General features: G+C 40.8%; 1 protein-coding gene across 1 annotated transcript in view; it reads left to right on the forward strand.

Annotated features, from left to right (window-relative positions):
- The window catches only part of SPTLC3 (serine palmitoyltransferase long chain base subunit 3), a 53,993-nt gene that overhangs the window by 26,649 nt on the left and 4,193 nt on the right, over window positions 1-23,151 (forward strand). The window contains exons 6-8 of the mRNA XM_050894480.1: window positions 412-517; window positions 7,839-8,058; window positions 10,213-10,339. Coding sequence (XP_050750437.1) covers window positions 412-517; window positions 7,839-8,058; window positions 10,213-10,339 — 453 coding nt within the window. The remainder of the gene's footprint in view (window positions 1-411; window positions 518-7,838; window positions 8,059-10,212; window positions 10,340-23,151) is intronic.

The raw sequence follows: 23,151 nt of genomic DNA on the forward strand, positions 1-23,151 counted from the left end.
CCCGTGGTGATGTTGGAAAGCAACCAATAACTCATTATTCGGAAGCCTTTCAGACATTATGAGTATCAGCAATCAGAGAACTGCTGGTAATTAGCCTCAGTACCTAAGCAAAGTGGTTCCCTTTTGCCTTTAAATAAAAATGTATGCCAAGAATTTCTAGAAGTTTCCCAGATAAGGTGCATAACTGGAAGCTTTTTGTAACTCTCCTTGTCACTAGATTGCATTCAAGCAAATTAAATCAATCATTGGGTCTTGCCTACTAATAAAGGAAGTTTATCTTCAGGACACGTTTTTTTTAATGTTGTCTTTTTCTGTATAGGAAAAAACAGTGCCCAGTAGAAAATTGAAAGTTCTTTAGAAAAATCTTTGTTAATGGTTTTCCTTCCTCCTTTTTCTTATTTTTAAATAAAGATGTACAGAGCCTTGAGAAGTTGCTGAGGGATGCAATAATATATGGGCAGCCTCGAAGCCGCAGAGCATGGAGAAAAATTATCATCCTCGTGGAGGGTATTTACAGGTATGTTTGTGTGTTAGAAATGTGAGTACTCTATCATTTCTGAGGACAGAATGGTATATTGAGTGAAGCAAACATTGACTCTAGGTATCTGAGAGAAATCTTAATGAGAGTGGAGATTACAATAACATTCTGTGATCTTATAAATATGTTGATTTCCATTATGTCAGTCTGAACCCTGGTGGAACTTGCTCCAGTTAGATCCTGTGCGTTGTTCTGAATGTCAATGTAGCAAATCACAGTGGTGTGGAAGATGTACTGTGAGAGCAAGATAGATCATCAGCTGGTGTATGTTGTCACAGATGTGATAAAATTCATGGAGATGTAGTAGGTGAGGAGTTTTGCTGAGTAAGCTGAGTTTTCTGGAGTTGTTTGTTATGCACAGGCAGATCAAAAGACAACTACGCAGAACTAATTAAGTTCTGCATGCCCAGTTCTTACCCAGCTGTTGGAATCTAAAAACTCAAGCTAAACATAAGCCAAGTGATATCAGCACCTTTCTAGTAATTAGTGCTGGATCTAATGGACTCACACTTTAACAGGAAAAACAATTAAAAGACTGACTTTCAAAGAATTATATAGTGGTATTTCATGTAGCCCCAGTCCCTGGAGGAATTTGAAGGAGAGAAGTGCCTTTGAGAATCCATCAGATAATATCAGCATCAATAATACCATGTAATTATAGAGCATCCTAGTCAGATAGCTCCGGTTCACTAGTGTGGGGCATCTTACACACAACTGGAAAGACAAACCATCACTAGAGTCGAGGAGCAAAGCTGAGGCACCAGCCAGGCTCACCATCCTGGGCTTTATCCTGGCAACCGCTCAAGTCAGGAGAAGGTTGCTGGGGAGGCAGCCATGGGGCTGGTGGATGGCGTGGAGGGGGAGCCACTGGTGTTCAAGGAGCTGGAGCAGGGAGAGGTAGAGAACATGAAAAGGACGGAAGGGCTGAAGAAGCAGGGATCTGGACAGTAAGAGAGTTTGCAGGGATCTAGGCAAGGCTACTGTGGCGATGACAGGGGCGGGCGGGGGAAGCAGGAGAAGGATAGTTTTGGGAGTAGCAACACCTGCACCAGAGAGAAGGGAACCAGAACCACTCATTCACAGGACATGACATGGTTTATGAAAGCAACGTTAAACTTTATATGTAGGGATCATATCATGTGTTGCTGAAATACAGCCAGTCTGGATGGGCAGTCGTTTATGCCATTTTATTGAGAAATGCTAGCACAGTTGAGCTGATTAGCATTTTTCATAAGGAATCTTTTACGATCTCATGTCATCACAACTTCATAGTTGTCAGTGCTTTCTTTCTACCTAACATTTTCCATCTGCAAAGAGAACAAATCAGTCCTTATCTAAACACCTGTCACTCAGAGCTGAAACAGGTCGGCAGCAGATCAGCTGATCCAAAGCAGCCTGAATGTCTCCTTTCAACCCGAATAAACAGAGCAAAACTGCAAATAAACATAGCTTGGCACTACTAAAAGAAAGCTCAGATTTAAGGACTTTGATCATGCAGAAATTAAGTGGACCACCAACATTTTACTGACAAATATTCCCATCGGTCACATGGCCTGCAGAAAAAGCTCCAGCTGCTGAGCTTTGTTCACTTTTAAATCCTTCACCCTGGATATTGACCACTAGGGAGCAAGAAGGTAGACTGGTGACACAGAAGCATAGATCAGTCTGAGCAGTGGGACAAATATGTTTGCAACTATAATAACTATAACTATATTTCCAGATGTATATTTGATATAGAGGGTTTTTTCCCTCTAGTTTTGCAGTTCATTTTCAAAAGAGATTTCTTTCTCAAAAGTTTGAAGAACCTTCTGTTGGAATGCAAAATAAAAACATGTTAAACCTCAGAGAACCTCACTAAAAAGGAACCATAAAGTTCCTTCAGCCCTATAAGGCCTAAATAATGTTAAGACCACTCATGTCGTGAGTGTCAATGCTTGTGAAAGGCATAAAGTGAAAGAAAAACAAAGCTCAGCTCTCTAATAGTCTCTCATTGGAAACTAGCCCTAGCAGTAGCTAGGTTGGTTGGTTAGTTGTTTGCATAGTCTAAGCACATCAGAAATTGAAGATTGTGGTTTGGTTGCAAAGCAAGTCTGCTCTGACTTGAGGGAGAATACCACCACACCCCACCGTGTTGTATCCCTGCCATCACTGTCAACCCGAGACACATGCAGCTGATCTGGCCTCACAGCGCTGCTGGGAACAGATTCACAGGCCATGTAGTCTCATCCAGTAAGCAGCTAATAACATTTCATATGCAAAATAAAAGCTGGAGAAAGACATATTAGAAATACTCTTACCTTTTTTTGTGTGCATGTTCTTTCCTTTCTTGGCCCATGATTTTTGAATGAGACTAAAATTTTTCAACCCCATATTGGCTAATGTTAGTTTTCTTGAAGATTTGCCAGATGCCAAATTAGCATTCATCTAGAGGGTTTAAGAGAAGGTAGACTTTTGGGGTTATATTCTTCTTACAATAGTTAATACGGCTTTTTTTTTTTTCTTCCTTAAAGGACTTAAGTTATGCTTTAGGGACAACTAATACAGAATTTAAATAACTTGGTCAGACACATTCTCCAAGTTAAAATATCTTGCAAGTTTGGCTTGGCAAATTTTTACAGAAATGCTTTTTCCAGAGATGCAAAAGAAACACTGAGCTTTTTTAAAAAAAATATTGTTATATGGGACACCATAGTCTTAATATGGTGAAGTTGATGGTATTGAAAAAAATTTGCCTTCTGTTTTGATTAGGAGTATGTTAAAGTGTTTACACTGTGCATAAGCCTGGACTTACCAGCTGGCAAAATTTGAAAAGGGTCATTGTTAGCCAACATGAGCATTTCTGGAAATCAGACTTGGGTTTGAAACTATAAGCCGCAGATTTTGCTTGGTTATAACTGAAGGCAGAATTGGCCCCTCGACTTGGGAAGCACTCAAGATACATGTCAAATAAATAGCAATGAGTATATGTTTGTTTGCTTTTTAACGTCTCTATTATCTTAAAAAGAAAAAAAAATCATCAGAAGTAAATGTAACTACTAGTGAAAGCTGGTTCTTAACTTGGTCTAGCCTAGGAGCAAACGTATTCCATTTGCGTTCCAAACTGGGAGAGACCATCTAGCTATCAATCTTCAGTACAAAAAGCATGAACAAGTTTTGACGGTGTCCAGGGCACAAGTTAAACGGACTTGCTAAATCATATTTCTATTATTTAAATTCCAGCTAATGTTTTCCTTGGCTTCTACCATTTCCAGTTCAGGATTAATCAGTTACTGTGTTCTTACATGGTTTGTGGTAGGCTTCTGCTCTCTTGCACACGTATTTACCTAGGAGTCAGATAGGCTAAGGCCCAGGGCAGGAGTTATGGGGCACCAGAAACTGATCAAAACAGATTGCTTTTCATTTGTTTTTTCCCTACTTTTAGTTTAATTTGGGTATTTTCCCTTCCAGCTAAGAAAATAGCTTTCTGATCAGTTAGATATTGTCCAATGCCTTTTCATGTGCATTAGAAGTTCCTTGGGATTCAATGCCAATACCATAGGAAATTTATCGGTGTTATTTTTTATTTCCTGGGATTAAGTGACCGGACTTCCAGAAAAGAATGGGGTAACATTTAATGTCTTTGGCTAGGGACCAGCATTAAAAGTTAACATTTCTATCGTTTCAGAGTATGGGGTTGTATTTGATGGCAGGGTTGGAAGGTTTCTTTAAAACTACTGCTCTAAACTACAAAACAGATTGTAGTATGAATGTGGAAGGTTTATGTAAGAAAACAATACCTAAAGTAAACATTAAAATGGAATGCATACGTCTTGGGAATAACAGGTCAGGAAAGGAGGGATTTTCCCAATTACAAACTAGCCTGAAAGGGGAACAGATAAAGTTTTCAAACGTTGAAAGGATAGTAGTACTATAGGGCATGTTTAGAGATGTTGAGTGATGCAATTATGAAGAAGATAATAAGTTGAATATCAGTAAATTAATTTTCCTGACAGAAAAAAAAATTAAAACTGTGGTACCATAGTAGGATGTAGAAAACTCTTTTCCCGAGAAGTTTCAAAATAAACTGGACAAAAACTATCAGTATCCTGTCAAGAGCGAGCCTGTGTTCCAAGCGAAGTGACCAGCACAAGTGCACACCTCCTGTCTCTCAAAGCACCTGGCTCCACAATTCATCAGCTGCATCAGGAAGAATCTCAGTGGTTTGGTAGGGATTGAATCAAGCTTCAAAATTCAGTGATCCCAAAATTTTGGATTACCTCGTCAAATCTGGAAGTAGATTCAAACTGAGTGTATACTGAAGCAAGTTTTTGTGCCTGCCCACCAAACAAGGGAGATGAGGGTCAGCTGCAATCTAGAAGCTTTACATCCCTGCCACCAAGCTAATAATTTTTGCTACAAGACAGGATGTAATACCACGTAATGAGAACGTCTGGCCTGGGCAGAGCCAGCTTATGTTCATCTGCATCCAGCTTTTTCGATGTGCCCTCTGTGCTTGAGCAGATCTGGAAGCAGATCAATAGCTTTGTAAAAGTGACACAACCAGACTGAGACAGCACGATTACAGTTCACTTCTGGCTCTCTGCTTTAAACTCAGTCGACATCAATATTTACTGAAGGATTCAGTAAACTTTACATTTGGGCTACCCAAGGGGTTACGTGAAGTGAGCTTTATCTTGGAGCAATTCTAAACAGAGCGGTGTTCATATCACAAACCATCTCCCGGGGTCAAAAGAGAGACCAAGAACAGAGTAGGCAGCAAAACAGCTCTCATCTCTGCCATCAGGAGGGCTGAGGCCTGTTTGAATGGCAGCACAGAAAACGTACACGAAACCAGCAGCACTTTATCTGCTCCATGGACACTTCAAGGCCACGTTAGGATCTCTGTCAACTGTTGTAACATTTATGTTAGCCAGCATCTTTCAAGAGCAGTAAATCAACACTGAAACTGAATACAAGTGCCTTGTTTTGCTAAACAGCTTAGAGTTCAAAAAGAAATCTCCTACTCATATGAGTAAGAGAAGTTTTCATTAGATCCTCTTAATGATTAAATCTTGCAACAGCCAGGTACCAGCTCTGTGTATTCTGGGGTTCAGCAACAACTTTGCTTCCATTCCACAAACATGCAGCAAATCAAGCTCTGTATTTTTAATTTACTATTTTTACTCTTGTCTTTTTGAAGATAAATGCTGTCTCTCCCACCTGAATCTCCATGAGCCACTAAGCCTAATGATGTCCACGTAAATGCGGAAAAACTATTACTGTCCTTCTCTGCCTAGCTGGTCTGCCCAAGTATTGCTGGAAGGTGGGGGGTGGGATGTCTGTTCGCTTGCTTCTGCAGAGGTGCTCCTTGGGACCACTGTCGCGCTCTGACCATATAGCCAACCTGCAGGCCAACCAGACGCAGCCGAAAGCTGCCATCCCCAGCACGTACGATGCTGCGTGCCCAAATACACCCAGTGGCTCGGTATGATTTTTAGCTGACTAATGTTTTGACTCTGGGCTATGTGAGAACTGTGGGCTCTGGCCTTGTATTCATTAGGAAAATAGCTGTGGTGGTTCGAGTTGCTTCTCCCCCAGCTGCCAAGTGCCATTTGGGAAAAGTGAGAAAGCCCAGTCTCCAGGAGCTTGCAATACAGGCCCACCCTTCTCTGCTGCAAGAGACTGTGGTGCCAATATCCAGCCCCATAGCTGCCTTTTCTATGGCTGGGCAAGACAGAAGGGCAAGATTTGCCAGCAGTCACCTGACAGCCAAAAATATGCCTCCAGGCACACACAGCCAGGCTCTCTGAACCTCCCAGTATGAACAGCACAGGCAACCCTTGTCCATGGCTACTCCCCCATGCTGTTCTTTCAAACTAATGGAGACTTGCCTATGGGCAGGTCTCCTTCAAAACTGGAGACCAAGCTGTTTCCAGGCTTACTCAGGAGACCAAAGGATGAAGAAGGACTAAAATTGTCAGAAATTTCCCAAGTGCTGAGGGCGCATCCTGCTTCTTTTGTGGTACCAAACTTCCAGCTGCATAGTGCAGCTAGAGTGGCAATAAAACAATCTGTGAAAGCCACTGGTCCAGAATCTAAAAATTGCCAAGAAGTTCTGTTGATTGCACTGCTCTTCTGTATGTGCTATTTGGGAACAACTCGATTTTTCTGCTTACCTGAAACTCTTGTAACGTTTGCAATTGGATAGACCTTAGCCACGGGCCTTAGCCACAGAGCACTGGTTTTCCTGGCACACAGCGCACTCATTTTGTGTTTGATAGGAAGTATTTAGCATTTAAAGACCTGCTCACTAGAGCTGGTGGAAGAGAACATGTTTAACTCATTATGAAATGAATACTGAGTGCATCAGAGCATATCCAAGCATAGCTGTAGTCATCTCACAAACGTTTTCAAGACATAATAGTCTTCACAGCAGTACTATTGATATTTCATCTTTATGGGATTAAGGTGCATTTCTTATTTATCTCCCTGGGCTTTCATTTTGCTGCACACCTCCTCTGTGCCTTCTAACTTACTGACATGATTACCAACAACATAAAAGATTTATCGTCTTTCCTTATTTCTACAAATCTCAATACACCGTTTGTGCAAGTTCAGAATATTTCCTTTTCCTGCGTGGCTGTAAGAAAGTAAAAAGTAAAAGAATGGAAACTGTCTTCCTTTTGAGTACTAGGTAGCAGGCTACATTTCCTAGAAAGTACATATTGGGAGCAACAATTGGCAAGAGCGGATTTGAGCTCCCTTTTCTAATCCCCGATTCTGTCCACTCTGAAGACTGGGGCTGCTTAGAGTTATGGCACCATCTGTGCATTTCATGTGGCCCTTCTCCTGTGTATGTTAGACCCAACTCCTCTGCACTAGAGTAATTTGCTCTAGAGCTGTTACCCCCAAATATTGCCATTGTAGCTGACGATGAAGTAAGCAAGGACCAGACAATTATAGCGGTTCCTTATAATTCATTACGATATTTGTTTTGTAGTGAATTGTAATGTGCTGCTTCGGGTGAGTATCTCCCCTTGCTTTATACCTTTCCTTCTCTTTTCTGACATGTTGAAAATTTGCAAATGTTCGAAGACTTTTTGACTGGTTTTGATCATTGAATTCTAAAACTGTTTGACTCTGTTATACTCGCCTGCAGATGGGAAAGGGTTGCAATTTTTCTTTGAACTGAAAATACAAATTGAGGTTCCAGAAGATCTTTCATGGAGTAAGGCAATTAATGCCTATATTTTCTGGCAGTACCTTAAAGAGAAAGAGAGTTTAGGATTTGTTGTGCATCCATGATTCTCTCCATCCGCAGCATGGAAGGGTCCATCGTGCGCCTGCCAGAGATAGTCTCCTTGAAGAAGAAATACAAAGCCTACCTCTACTTGGACGAAGCTCACAGCATTGGTGCAGTGGGAGCAACAGGCCGAGGAGTTGTGGAGTACTTCGGTATGAGTCCTGGTGATGTCGATGTATTAATGGGAACGTTCACAAAGAGCTTTGGCGCAGCTGGAGGATACATAGCTGGCAAAAAGGTAAAAGGAAAACACAAACATTTTAACATCAAGGGAGGGGAAGTACCTTCTTATTATGTATGATATATTTCATTATCTTTTTGCATAGACTGCTTCACAGGAGCACTGTTCTAAAGTTAGTACCATTTTTGTCTGGATCCCAAATGCACATCAAACAGTCAGACTTTCTTATTTTTGTCTAATGTTCATATTATGTAATTTGCTTGGGTTGGGTATTTCAGTGCCACCCTGATGATTGTTGTTTGTCTTGGAAATGTTTAGACACGTTGTGGTTGGCTAAATATACTTCACTACATTAATTTGCTTGCAGACTGCTCGTTACTTTGTTTCACATTTGTAAACAGCATGTGGAGCAATATTGAGAGATTAAAGCCACAGTTTCATCTGCTGATAATAAAATTCCTAAACAGTTGTGGATTGTCATAGTTGCATTTTTTAGGAGGATGGAGAAAGGTTACTTGAGGGCCTTTTGCAATAGCAAAAACCATGTCCTCAGTTGCTCTGCGTACATTAACAAAACAAAACAACATCTTGCCAACAACAGATGTCAACAAAAAGTAGAGCTGAGCTTGTTTTAACTGGGGGTGTAGAAGAAGAGAAAGCATAATCAGCACCATTGTGAAATGTCATCGGTTTTGTTGCTTGACAGAGATATCAAGTGGTTGCTGATTATTTACCCTTTTCATACCCTGCTGAATGCATTTCTTAAGTAGTTTGCTGAATGAGTAGGAAGCCTGTTTAGACGGCCCATATGGTTGTTGTCAGGATAACATTAATATGGGTAGCACTTGAGTAGAATAAAAGAGCTATAAGAAAGTATAAAGTGTATATTTCTTACTGTCTTTTTTGGTTTTGCCCCTGAAGATCTTAAAACAGGCTATCATAATACATCAAGAATCAATTTTCTTTGTTTCCTTTGCTTCCTGAATTTGTATCTGAAGGTTTAACTCTTACCAAAGACAATGTGGCTAATGTAGCTAGAAATTATAGGAAGCCTACACCTGTGAAAAGCAGTCTAAAGTAATTCATCATCTAATCCTTGGAAGTTTTCTTAAATGAAAGTGGGTTGCTCTTTCCATGCCTGTGCATATCACTAAGCTTTGCCTCAGTCTTCCAGGCCCTGGTGGCAGCTGCTCACCCAACACACTTAGCACACTTACATTGATTTCTGCAGCCAAAAACTCACTGTGGCACTGTTTATTCTGTGTCAGCTAGAGCACAGAAGCTTCCTCAGCTATTTGAACAAACCCTTAGGATTACAGTTGCAATATAGCAATGCATAACCTGTATAAGGTCAGGTAAACCTTTATCCTTAGCATTAGAGTTATGGCATAGACTCACAGCTTTTTTGGCAATAATTTTTGTTACTATCTTTCTTTTTTTTTTCTGGTGATATTTTTTATCAAAGGCAGTTTTCAAGCAGGCCTCGTCCCTTTCTCACTAACATGGATTCAGCTTTTAGTGTGGTAACTGTGACTCTGATATTTTGCAATGCGAGGTATAAGTTGTCATAATGATGATGGTCTTAATCAAGCGCTGAATTCCTACAGTGTCCCTGGACTCAGGAGAGTTACTGGTGCTTTAGACATGCCTACAGTACAGCAATGCTGTTTCTAGGAGCGCAGATTGTGCTCTTAGTTATACAAGGAAATGTTAAAGCAACTGTATCCACTCTACTGTCCCTGCCACACTGATGGGAAGTTTCAATGGAAAGAAATTTATATGCTAATAGCCAAAGATAGATCCCGATAAGCTTGCTTTTCCTGGGTTATGTCTTGTGGCAGAGAAACTGTACTGATGTCATGTAGGCTTTGCTTCATTCCCAGAGAGGAACTAAGCAGTATTTTAAGTGTAGCTGTTCATTGGTCTTTAAATGATTTTGGCTCCTTTATAGTAAGTCTTAGCACAGAAGTAAACATTGTTCTATTCCAGACCTTTGTTTCAGCTATAATTGCCCTACTTATATGGTAAAGTATTTGCACCTGCCTGATGTTTCTTCAGGCCATGCATTAAGAGCAGCAGCCAAGAAAGCAAACCAATAACCAGTGAAACGTCCTCTTCCTTTTGCATGTTCTCACTCCTGCAGTAGTTAAGAGGGAGATCTGCTGTTTGGCCAGCTCAAAGCTCATTCACGCTTTGTTTTGCTTGTGTAAGGACCTTGTGGACTTTTTACGAACTCATTCTCACAGTGCTGTGTACGCCACATCTATGTGTCCACCCGTAGCAGAGCAAATCATCAGGGCAATGAAATGTCTCATGGGACTAGACGGGACAACACAAGGTAAGCCACCTTCTTTAACTGCACTTATTTCAATCACTAACAGAGCATCTGCTGCATACAGGCACACACAAAATGGCATCCAGCAGCAAAGTAGTACAGTAATGCAATGCAAAGGAAATAATTCTTACTGTATTATTATGCAATTTTGAATTATTACTATTTTTATACATTTATATATATATACTATATATATTACTATTATTAATAAAAAATTAATACGCAAATCATCATACTTATAAGTACTATCAACTCTATTTCTTTTTCCACGCTCATCCACATGCAGCAGGGATGGAAATATTATGGAATTCTGGCTCTGTAGTTGCCAGCCCACTCTGCTTTGCAGCAACAAGTAGAAGTACACAAATTGCCCTTTCAGTAGATTGTCTGACTTTGTAGGAGGGGTTCATAAGGATAAACCTTCATTAATGGGCTAGATGCTGTCAGTTTAGCTTCTTTCTAAGTGTGAACTTTCAAAACGGCAAGCAACTCAAGCATGGCGCAGAATTTCAAAACAGGTATTGTATGTTACATGATAGTATGAGAAGATGATTATAATAATTCCTTTCTCACTCAGGCATTAATTATGGTGTCTTAAAGCTAGTTTTGAAGTACATTTTGTCCCAAAAGGATTGACCGCTTGGTGTCTTTATGAAAAATGAGGTTTATTTATACTCCTTTCCGGAAGTTGCAGATGGAGCTACTGTCCAGTCCTCTGTGTAACATGCTTTCTATGCAGCAAGCAACAAAATAGCTGTGACATATCTATCTGCTACTGTTTCAAAGTGATACTGAGATGTATTCAATGTGCTTAAATCCGAACTCAGCGGTGGTTTTTGAATTTGTATAGTTTTTGTCAGGAATGCCAAACACTCATGTCGTTGTGTAACACGCAGTTGAAGATACAGGTTCTGCTCTGAACTGCAATCTCTTTTATACGGGTCCAGCAGCACTGTGCTGTGCTATTTTCTTACCTTGTGTAGGACTAACAGAGTAATTCTGTATTAGCCATCCCTGATAGATGTGACCGGGGTAAGGTGGGAATGGAAAGGCAAAAGGGTATATGAGAGCAGGTAAGATACTGCTCTGCACTATTCTGTTGCGGTGCCCTAGAGGGCGGTTTCAAACCGTGATAGAAAGGAGGCTATTAAGACGTTTATCGCAGCCCTTCAGTGAGGCCAGAATTTACAAGACCCCAGTGTACAAAAGGAGGAATAGAGAATCCAGTCCCAGTGCCAAATTCTGCTGAGCGCAATAACAAAGTGCAGCAAAACTCCAATGCAACGTGTGGACAATGAGGAAATGATGCTTTTGTCATTTTGGCAGAGAAGTCAGAGTGTAACAGCTGTTTCCAACTTGAAATTTGAAAGGTCAAGGTTGGGTATGCTGATGCCTACATCCTGTTCAATATAAGAGACCAGCTCTGAAGTGTTTCTTCCACCTTGGGGTCTACGCGTGCAGCCTGTCCCGCTGTGCTGCTCCCTGCGCTAGCTATAGGAAATGCTTGCCATCAGAGGGCGGTCTTACACTGAGCCTTCCCAAGAATTACATACTTAAGGCTCTCATAGATGCCGCATGTAAAATATTAAACATGTAGAGCATTTCCAAACCTTCAAAGCCTCTTAAAAATGATCTTCAGCTAGCGTGAGTCTGCATGCAGTTCAGTGCAGGCTAATAGGAGAACTTGGTTCAAGACGAGTCTTTTAAGATGTGCGTGTCTGACTGTCTTAGGGCTAAGAGTTTGCAGCATTTTCTCTTCCAGAAGCAGTGTTGTTTAATGACACAATGTTTGTAATTCTGCACAGAATAAGTGCTTATTAAGTCTTCTGCAAATCCTTTATGAAATAAATTAGTGTTCTGTCAGTTTTTTAAAATTTGTCTTGTAGTATGAAATGCGAATGAATAGAAAAACAAATGAATAAATCATATATCACAACTTAGAGTATTGCACAAAGGCTAGCAAACTGGCTATGATGTGTAAAAATGTTTCTTGTCCTTCTGAGCCAGACTCATTATTTTAGTCTATTGGTTTTTCTTTCATGTGGGCCTCCCTTCATTAGGCTGTCTTGTGGAGTACAAAAAAAACCATAACCCAAAACACAGGAAAAAATGTTATGTTGGACCACACTACAATGCTGCTTTGGCATCAGAGAGAGGAAGGTGGTGGCTTAGAAAGGAGGGGGGAACAGAAGGGAGAAAGCGCTGTCTCTTCTTAGATATGTTTGTTTCCAAGGACAACAGCGGCCTTGGCTGAGTTCTTTTGGTCTGCTGTCATAGAAAATGGTGAGTCCTGCATGTGAGCCGTCCTTGTGAGAGCATGAGCCGTGTAGCAGAGACACCTGGCAGAGAAGTTTCAAGTGAACCAGAGTTGCCACAGGGTAGTATGGACCCTTTGTTCTCTGGAAGCCTGTTGAATCGATAAAAGGAGTTTATTTTGCAATTTATTTCAAATGGCATTCTCTTCTCACAGGATGATTTGGGGAATCCTTAATAAGGAGATGTCCACTGATGGCTTGTCCTCCAGAGGGCATTTCTGTAGGGGAGAGAGCCCTGCAAAAAATACTGGGAATGTTTTGGAAAAGAATGAAATTAGAGTTTGCTAAAAAGTTCCATGTTAACTAGAGGGTGCTTCTTGAAAAGAGTATGAAATAATGGGATGACAAATGTGTTAACCCAGCATGTTCTTACATCTGAACTTCATGACTGACTCCTTGGTAGATTAATAGAAAACTGAGAGAAGGAAGACTGATCTGGTCATTTAAATTGCTGCTCTGAAAACTTTTTATTCTATGTTTTTTAGCACTTCACACAGTCTTTTTTTGTATTTTCCCAGATATCATGCTTTTACATTCCCTTCAATTTCTTACTAGTTATTCTCCACTAATTTGTCAAGTAGCTGATCTTGAAAAGAGTAGCATAGGTGGAATTATATAGTGGGTAATGCTAGAGGCCAGAAATGCAGCAATACTGCTTGTGTTTATCCTGGTGTGTATCCAAAGTATTGATCTCCCATATTTTCTTCCTTTATTTTCAATTAGTAAGAATACGGTTGTTTGGAAAAGGAATCAGAGCATGCATTTCCAGGACAGGATCAGTATACTGGATGCATGACTGCAGGATATGAATAGATGTTTATGGATACAGGGGGTTACAGCTTCATTACAAGGAAGGAACAGGTTAGCACTTTAAAAATGATTCTATGAAACCTAAACCGTTTAGCTGGAAATTATCCACAGCAGGTGTCTGTTTCAGGCTACAATTTTTTCATATCAACAAAAAAGTTTCAGTCCTTCCTCAGAAGAAGGCTAGATATACATACGTTTGATAATCTAGGGGAAAAAAAAAAGGAGGAAGAAACAGATTTTTAAAAAAATCCTTTTTCCTCTGAAGATCTTCAGTTTCTCCAGGCTTTGGGATGAAGATTTTGTGTGTGATAGCCAAGTTTATAATTTTTGCCATGTCTGTGAAATACCATCTGAGTCTTGTGATGTTGCAAGTCTCTAAAAAGTCTCTAAAAAACCTCTACTTGAAATTAACATTGACAAATCTCAAGTTCCACTGAGTGAAGGAGCATCTTCCAGCTCAGTTTGGGTGGCCTGAACAGAGCATCCCCCACCTGGAGCCTGGGCAGAGGACTGGAGCCCTGAGCACCTGTGTCCATCCTGCACTGTCAGGCACTTAGGGAGGTGAGCCAGGAAGATTAAAGAGAGAAGAGGCTCTGACAACGAAAGGAGACACAACAGGGACTAGATAACAAGTGGGTGATAAGGATGGAGACTAGAACCAAAATGAGATGCTGAGAAGATGGGCTGGAGAGGCTGTGAAAAAAAGGGTCTGGTGTGGGGAAGGAGAGGAAGAGGGACAAATGTGTCTGTAAGAAACTACAGCAAACACACGACCCTCCAAACTAGTGCTGGTACCTCAGACATTCCTTGTTCTTCTCTGGTCAGCAAACTGCTGTGGAAGTGTACTAGCAAGATGTGTGCTTACCTTCCTTTGCAGCAGGAGACTCCAATTTGGATGGGGAAGTTCTCATTTTAAAAGCCTTGCACTGATGTAAGTAAAAAGATACAGAGAAGACATGGTATCTCCCGCAGAAACCATCTATAAATGTATGGGTATGTCCCATATCAATATTTGTGATAGTTGTGAGACATTAATGTCATGATAATGTGACTGGGAGGATACTGCAGAGCCCACAGCCAGCTATTACAGTTTCCTTCTTTTGCCATGTTTTCTGTTGTGACTTGAGAAAATGAAGCACAAAAAATTCTGAATTAGAAGATAGTAGTTCCCTCAAACCTGATATGCACAGTTGTTCCTGCCTGGGAGAGAGGGGTAGGTTGGGGTCACTATGACCAAGTCCTTTGTTTCTTGAGTAAATTGTATCAGAATAGTCAGAGAATGACAACAAAAATTGCAAATGTATTTCCGTTTTCATGTAAAATCATATTTTTAGTAGAGTACAAGTCTTGGCGTTTTTCAGTGCCATGTTTTACAGGACTCTCTGAAAATTGACGGCTTGTAGAACAAGGCACATTTATTCTTGGTAACATAATGTCACAGATACTATCATAGTTCCTATAACAGAGTTGTTCAAAAGCATATGAACTTCTGGCAGCTGTATTTCCTTTAGTAATGTCATAAGGCAGCAAGTTCCACAGTTCAGTTCATATAGTCTATAAAAAAAAAATCATTTTATCCGTCTTAAGCCTTTGTGACCTTTTCATCTCAAATGTGTCTCTCCTCATTTATTAGGAGATATGGGAAGCAGAAGTTCCCATGGCATTTACTCTTTATAATTCATAATATAGATATTCTTTATATGTTCTCCTCGTGGCTTCTCATTACACCACTGGAGATACCTCAGGAAACTCAGCAGCTGCCTTAGTGGTTTTATCCCCATGATGAGACTGTAGTTGACTCAGAGTGTTTGGACCCTGCACAAATTTTCAAATACACTTACTTGCATGCAACACAGCCCCTCCAGCTGTGACCTCGGACCCTTTTTTTCCCCTTTCTGCCTGAGAATCCCAAAAGCATATTTTTACACTTAAATTTGATAGGTAAAAAATAGAACAACTAGACATACAGAGTTAAGTGCTAGAAAATTTAAAGCAATTTTCTTGATGACTAATAATAGATTATAGCGGTGTAAAAAGCAAATTGCAGCATTTGCAAAGGCATCATTTTTCTGTTTAATGCATGGCAAACAATAATTCACCAACAGCAATAGGCATTTTTCATATGTTTTTATGGGATGCTGAAAAATTTAAAACCCTATCCTCAGGAATCTACTGTCCTTGTTATGTTAAAAGATAATTCCTGAGGTTGTTTAGATAGAAAGTGTTTCTTTAAAACATTAATTTACTTTGCCATTTGTGCTGACTGGTTTATCTGTTTGCAACTACTAGTTTTCATTTTTGTTTTTAGCAGACTTTGAGTTCTTGCATTTGAGCTCATTCAGATCGCAAGAAGCTGCAGAACGCTGCTTTCTGTTTTGGCTTGGCATTAAAAAGATCTGTTTTTAAAAGGTTTCTTTTTAAAACACTTCCGTCTGCCTTAGATTTTTGTATAACTGGAGGACCAGTTTCTTAAAATGCTCCGTCTCCAACGTTTTTCACCGCTATCTGTGCTCGGCAATCTTTTGAAAACATTAGCTTTGCCTGTCAGGGTCCTCTGTAAATTCAAAAACCTTAGTTTCACATCACTACGACCTGGCATAAGCCAGCACTGATGCAAGGAAGGGCGGTCTTGCCCTCCTTTTTGCCTTTCCCCCCTGCCTGTCCCCTTACTCATGCCCCTTTTCCTTACGCTAGCATTAGTGTTCATGCAGCCATGCAATGAACTGATTCAGAGAACTGATCTTGCTGAAAAATAACCGACCCTCCCACAAATGGTTAGCCTACAGCCAAACTGGTTCCCTGAGCCAATCTACCATATGGCTACATGAATCCCAGTGCCAGGACTTGAGCAGCTGGAGCCGAGAGGAACGATCTCCTTTGCAGCAAAATAAATCTGTGCCAGATTGAACTGATCATGAAACTATAGCTCTAAGCTTTAATACTGCAAGCTACTTAGTGACGGACCCCTTGAACCTGCTCAAAACAGCTTGCAGAACAAGTCATACTAAAGTATATCTTTTTACGGTTCCCTCTCAAATTCTCATTTTGCTGCTTCATTCTGAGATGATTGCTTCTCTTGGGTCCTCATCAAGCAGAACGCTTGAACCCTGGCTTAATTTTAAGTTAATATTCCCAATAAGTATGTGCTTACATTTAAAGCGCTTAAGCGAATTTATTTCCTGTTTGCACAGCATTGGCTCTATGACTAGGGCTCCCAGTCACTATGACGGTGAAGATGCTAATGATGATAATATGCTGTCACGATTATTATTTGTCTAAGCTGAACATCACAGATGTTCTCCCAGCAGTGGATGATGAAACAGAGCTAAATTCTGCCATCTTCACTCAAAATGAGTGAGACACGCTGTTCCAGTGGAGCCACCTGCCATGCGATCCACCTCCGAAAGGAAGCCAAATGTATCCGTGGAGGGTCGGTTGATCTGAACAAGCAGGGGCTTTGGAGTAATAGTGTTTGCAGTGATTTGCAAGAGCTCTGAGGACTGACCAAATTCTACCTCATTTGAAGTCACTTTTCCCATATTCAAAGTTAAACCAGTGCTGTAATCCTCTAGCAGACCCTACCCATGCCTAGGTATCCCCTGTATTCACAAATAAGTATTAACTGCAGGCAGAGGAGGGATCCGATCAGTCTTGGATGTGACTCGTAGCCTGTCCCCCAGCAAAGCAAGCTACGCTTTCCCCAGGGACAGCAACACGCAGCTCCATGACACAGTCACCTTTTAAAGGTGTGTCTTTGCTGCCGGGATAGAGCGTGAGGATCTCTCCTCCGTTCCAGATGCCGCTTGCCGCTGCCCAAGGAATCCAGCGCTGTTACCAGGCTGAGGAGCACAAAGGAGAGAAGTGCCTTTTCTAACGGCGTTTGGATCACTGGCATTTCAGAAACACCTAATGTGATACAGATGGAGCGCATTGTGCACTGGCTGGCTTTCAGCAGGGGGACTGATGTGCTTTGTGATTAATCACCTGTGCCGGGAGTAAATAAGGCTCAGCCAAGGCTGACTGCTCTGTCCCCGCTTTTGTGTGGGACACTGAATGCTTACATTATATATCTGAATATAGACAAGGTGCTGGGTAGGCATAGCTGACTCATTCGAGAAGTAAGGTAAAAATGACAGAATTTGTACAACTTTTCTCCTTTCTGCTTCAGCTGAAATTGCCACTTTTTCTTCCCTTAATCTGCTCTGGAGAGTGTTTTGCAGCAGTTCACAGTTAAAATTGGACTGACTAAATAAGTCCTTAAGGGCTTATTTAGCAGCTGAATTAAGTTGAAATTACTAGGTTTCTAGTTGGCATTAGATTGTAGAAGAAAATGTCTTCACTTCTCCCCAATTCATAGCAAAGTTATTTTTTAATAAAGATTTTTTTATCTGAGAACATATTTCCTTTAGGCACCCCAATTTTATAGCATTCTATTTGTGATTTAATGCACATGGAGGTACATGTGTGTTACTCTTATAATGGAACCAGAGGAAAAAAAGAAAATCTGTCCATCTGCAACAGTTTAGTGGGGAAGAGCTATTGTTTTCCAAATTTTTTTTCAGCCTATGGAAGTTTGCTTTTTACTGTCCAGTTGTTAGTAGAGGAGGGCAGGGAGTGGAGTTCTCCATCCAAGGAACACACATTGAAGAGACACACTGACATGGGTATGTAAAAGTTTGATTGTGTAACTAATTATCTAGAAAGACTCTGTGAAACAACAGCTGGAGAAGATTAAAGCAGGTGGATTTGTGTCTTGAAGAGTTCAGCGTATGCCAAAGAAAAGTATGGCATGGGATTATCTTTCCTGGAACGGGTTCAGGAAAAATAGCTCTCCTTCAATTAAAATACACCTGAGATCTTGATATGAAAGGCTACAGGTTGCTTATTCCTGTTTTCAATATACTGAGTCAGAATTTCCAAGGGTAGAAGCCTACAGGAAGAGTTCAAAGGTAGAATGTTTGTGCAGGAATTGAATGCAGCCAGCTTCTCTGCTTATTAAAATCTTGCAGGAGTGAAAAGCAGACATCTCTGGAAGAGGAAAACGAACTTTTGTTTCAGAGAGCTGATAGTTTTACTACCTCTTTCGCTGCCAGGATAAGGTCCTCAGCTGGCATAAATAGCAAAGCTCTATTGAAGCGCGTGGAGCTGTGCCAGGTAACACCCGCCTGAGATCAGGCCCTCAGACGTGTAGTCAGGATGCCTTCCTCCTGTCAAACTCCAGAGCAGCTCCTCACTGAAAGCAGGTCTGAAGCCACAGCCTGGCGTGTGACAAAGCATCTACCAAGTCTGTCACTCCAAGTGGCTCTCATAAAAAGCTTATTGCTTCAAAGAAATTATGAGCAAGCCACTATCTTTTATCATTTCTCTCTCTTGCCTTCTCTTTGTATTTTTCCTTAAGCTGAACCATATTAATTTTGAGCTACAAAGCCTTCTAAAAGCCTGCAGAAATTAATGAGCTAAAACTGGCAATATGCAATAATACATGTCAAATAAAAATATAATCAGCATTTTTCCCAGTGTTGCCAGCACCTTAGAACTTTGCAGTAAACCAAATATTTTTAAAGCGGTGCAACAAACGTAAACTCTAAATTTACCAGCAGTAGGTGGATTGCAGATGCAGTAAATGCGTTTTTGTTGTACTATCCAGGTAATTAACCCTGTATTTCAAGAAAATCCCAGTGAGCTGGCTGTGTATCACTGTACGTTCCAAGCAGCATGAAGATAACTTGTGAAATTTAAGAATCCTTTATCGTTCAGTTTTCTCTCTTTCTGTCCCTTCTTAATTCAGCTAATAAAAAGATGTAGAGCTCTTAATAAGGTCATGCTCAACCTTAGCTGAAAACTCTGGAGCATTAGTGGGCTTAGTTTTAATTAGCTAAGGGTCGGTTTTCCCTGCCCAGGCTGTTTTCTCCAAACATATGCTGTGTTGTGGTTCACATGTTTTATGGAATATAACTATCTGGATATCCTGCATGCCATGCTATAAGCAATTTGCATAGACTGTAAATCCTCAAGAATTTTGCAAACTAAGAATTTTTGAACAAATATATTTACTGTCTAAGGACCTGACCCTCTAATTAGTGCCGTACAGGTAAATTCTTACACTCAAATAGACGCAGCTATATTGTTTTAGCTCAAGGGTCTGACGCTGCAGATTTTCACTCAATAAATAATACAGGATGCAAGATCACAGTCTCAAGAATCAAAGAAAATAGCTTTTAAATGAAGTGTCTTTGGTTAAAAATACCACAGTGAATTTGGACTAAGATCTGATTCTAAACTGAATTCATCACTCTCACACTGATTTAATATGCAGCGTGGGGGAAAAATTGGGCCAATGAGACCAAAATAAATGTTTTGCTCAGATCTGCCTCCTTATCTGACTTTGGAGGGTCCCATAAAGGAACGAAAAAGAGTGTTGAAATACAGTTACAAACTTTAAGGTTTTTATTGCTCTTATCAGGACAGCATATAAGATGGCTGTGTGTATGATGTGTATATGTGGTCTTTGACCACAAAACTTAACATGAGAAAGGAAAGTGTTGACACTTGGTAAAGAAATAGGTTCCTCCCAGCCACCCACCCACAAACACAGTGTGTGTAGCAATCATCTCCTAATGTGCTTTTTCTCCCTCCAGATATATATGAGTGCTCTGATCTTTTATTTGGCTCTTTAATGCATCCCTGCAAATGAAATTACTATTCTGGGATGTTGCTAAAACATTAAAGTGGCTCTTTTGCATCAGCACTGGCTGGCTTGAAATGAGCTCCATAGGGAGTCTCGAAAGGGAATCCGTCCCATCACAAACCGGTTGAGGATATAGATTTAGCAAGGGAAGACTGGAAAAGGAAGAGGTGTTCGACTTTTGGGGGGTTGCCTGAAACTCCTCTTTCAGTTCTAATGGTTTTTTTGCTGGATTCCCCCTCCTGCTTTGGAGTCTAAATTTGCAGTACCTAAAATAAGTAGACACAAACCGATCAACTCTGGGCCGTGCGCATATGGTTTGATAAATACCGAACGGCCTGGAATCTTGCATGGCTGACACTTTGTTTCCAGCTTTGTGGTAAACAGCTGAATAGAAAGGAGAAGGCAGCAAGTCTTAAACTGCACTCGCCAAGAACATCTGCATTTATGAAAACTTTCCCTAATTGAAAATCTAGTAGTTTCAAATGCTGTAAACTGAGAGTTTGGAAACTAGCTCAGGGGCTGCTAAGATAGCAAGAAGCAGCAGCGGTTTTGAGCCCTCAGTTCAGGTTACTCCGCCACCCTCCTCCTCGTAATTTGGGCATTCAGGAGGTGCTAATAACATCTTTACAAATTCTAGCAAGGGAAAAAGTCTCTCTTTAGACTTCAGACACATTATTCTGCGGTTCTTCTCCAACTCCTTTTCCTTGCCATCTCCCCTGCCCCCATTTCTCCTCCTCCTTCTCCTCAATATTTCCTCCTGGTTCTTTGAGATCTACTACACCAAAAATATTTTTGGAAATACCACAGACTATTGTTTTTATTAGTGACTGGAAAGCTTTGTAGTAGGATGCTTTTGTGTTTCATTTGTTTTCCTTGCTCTGGCACAGCTGTTTTTGTTTTAGCAGCATTAGAGAGATGGTTAAACTATTTGTGGCCTTTTCTAACCCAGCAGATCTCTTCCACTGAATGCTTTAAACTGAATGACTGAAACTGTAACTAACAGGTTGTCTGCGTGGGCAGTTTTGTGCATAAAGTTACAAATGCACTGGTTTTATGAGATCTTTTAATTTGTTCAGCAAAACACTGATCACTGTGAAGCAAGTCCCAGTTTCCCTATAAATTTCCCAGCCAGAACATTGACAGAACCTTGACTCGGGAAGATACAGAACAGATGAAGCAGTAGATCTTGCTCAAACCTACGCGTGCTCAGAAATGATTAATGGAAAAGAGGTTTATGTAGGTGTGGTGATCCCCACCTTAGCCAAGAGGGAATAGGAAGAAAAGCCACAGCAGGTGGTGGGGCAGAATGTGGTTTGAGGACAAATCTGCCGAAGGTGGTATGTAGCGGCTACAAATGCCTAACTGGCCTCTGTGGTTACAAGGAGGAAGATGGGAAAGTAGGAAACAGGCCTCCAGTCAGAGAAGGGTGATAGCAGAAAGTAGTAAATGAAGAATGAAGCGAATAAAAAGTAAAGTAAAATGAAAAAGTAAACGGAGAGTGAAAACGTAATACATCTGTGCAAAGGCACCCTAAAAGCAAAGGGAAAAAGAGGAAATGAGTTGTACCAGAGGCTTCAGTGTTCATGTCTGGTGACATAATGTAAGTGATATTGAAAGTATAGGGTGATGAGTGGCAGGAAAATGAAAGTTAAGAGTGTAGCTGAGATGTGTCCCGCTAAATCCCAGTCTTACCACGTGTTCCCACCACCTCTGCTGGGCAGGCACAAGCAGCTGCGCAGCAATTAGGTTTAGAGAATCAATCCATTTGACACTGCTTTGGCAGTTTTCTTTCTGGCGAGGTCAGGCAGATGTCGGACCTGGCTTGATTCGCCATGTGGCTGTGTGAACCTAGGACTGGTACTGTGGAGGCGGTGGGAAAGAGCAGCATGTAGGTACGGGGTAGGTGGCACCATCCCTGTCAGCACCTTACAGCATTGGAAGAGCAGCGCATATATCAGCTCACTGATGAAATATAATGCAGGTGGAGCGGGGAAAGGACATACTATATGTCCTGCCTACAGTAATGTTGAGTGTGGCTCTTCCCTTTTGTAGTGGGTGGGGAAGCAACTGCACTTGTCAGAAACCACCTCCTTAGTGACACTGCAAAAGAAAAGGCTGAGATGACTTTTCAAGCACATTTTTTCTCTGCTGTTTTTTGTCTTTTTCCTTCATTAAAAATAATTGTTTTCAACTCTCCTGTCAGTTTTGCTGGGGGACACATCAGTGGATTAGTGACTGAATGAGGCCAGGGACAGTGCAGAGAGCAAAACTTGTGTCTGAAAGTCTTGAATGACTAAAGTCTGTTGTTCAGATGATGATATTGAGGTAATAATAGCAAGATGAGAGGACAGAGAAACTGAGCAGAACTCAGCAAGGGATTGCATACGTAGGTGCATATTAGAGGAATTGGAGTTATGCTGAATGTTGGTAACAAATTGCAGAAGATGAGACCTTAGGTAATGCCAAAGTTAATTGCATGGTTTTCCTCTGTCTAAAAAATTGCAACAAAAGCATCAGTTTGAGCTGACCCAAAATGTAGTATTTTCTACTTTAAGCTTAATTACAGTCACAGAATAAAAAAACCCAAACAAACGTGTATGTACAGAACTAGCTAAGATATAAGAGGACCCTTGTGGAATATTGTTAATGAGAAAAGATATGCATATACTAACATCTGTATCAACATCTGTAGACACTGGTTGTTTCCCTTTATAGTGAATTATGTTGAGAAAGAACATACTCTATTTACATGTCCTGTATCCACAGAGACATATAACTACTTCTCGGTAGGTGTGTGTCATTCAGTAGGCTTTATTCAGTGCAATACAGTAATGGGAATTGTTCACCTATCTCTCCCCAGAAGACATACTGTTTCTGCCGGTGGGAAGGCACCTAACAAGTACAGGAATATCAGTCGTCTGTCCTACAAGGCCATAATAATCAACGTAGTTGCATTTAGCTCATTCCATGGTTTTCTTCTGAATCAAATAGCAACATATACA

This window comes from Gymnogyps californianus, chromosome 3 (assembly GCF_018139145.2).
Source record: "Gymnogyps californianus isolate 813 chromosome 3, ASM1813914v2, whole genome shotgun sequence".
NCBI lineage: Eukaryota > Metazoa > Chordata > Aves > Accipitriformes > Cathartidae > Gymnogyps > Gymnogyps californianus.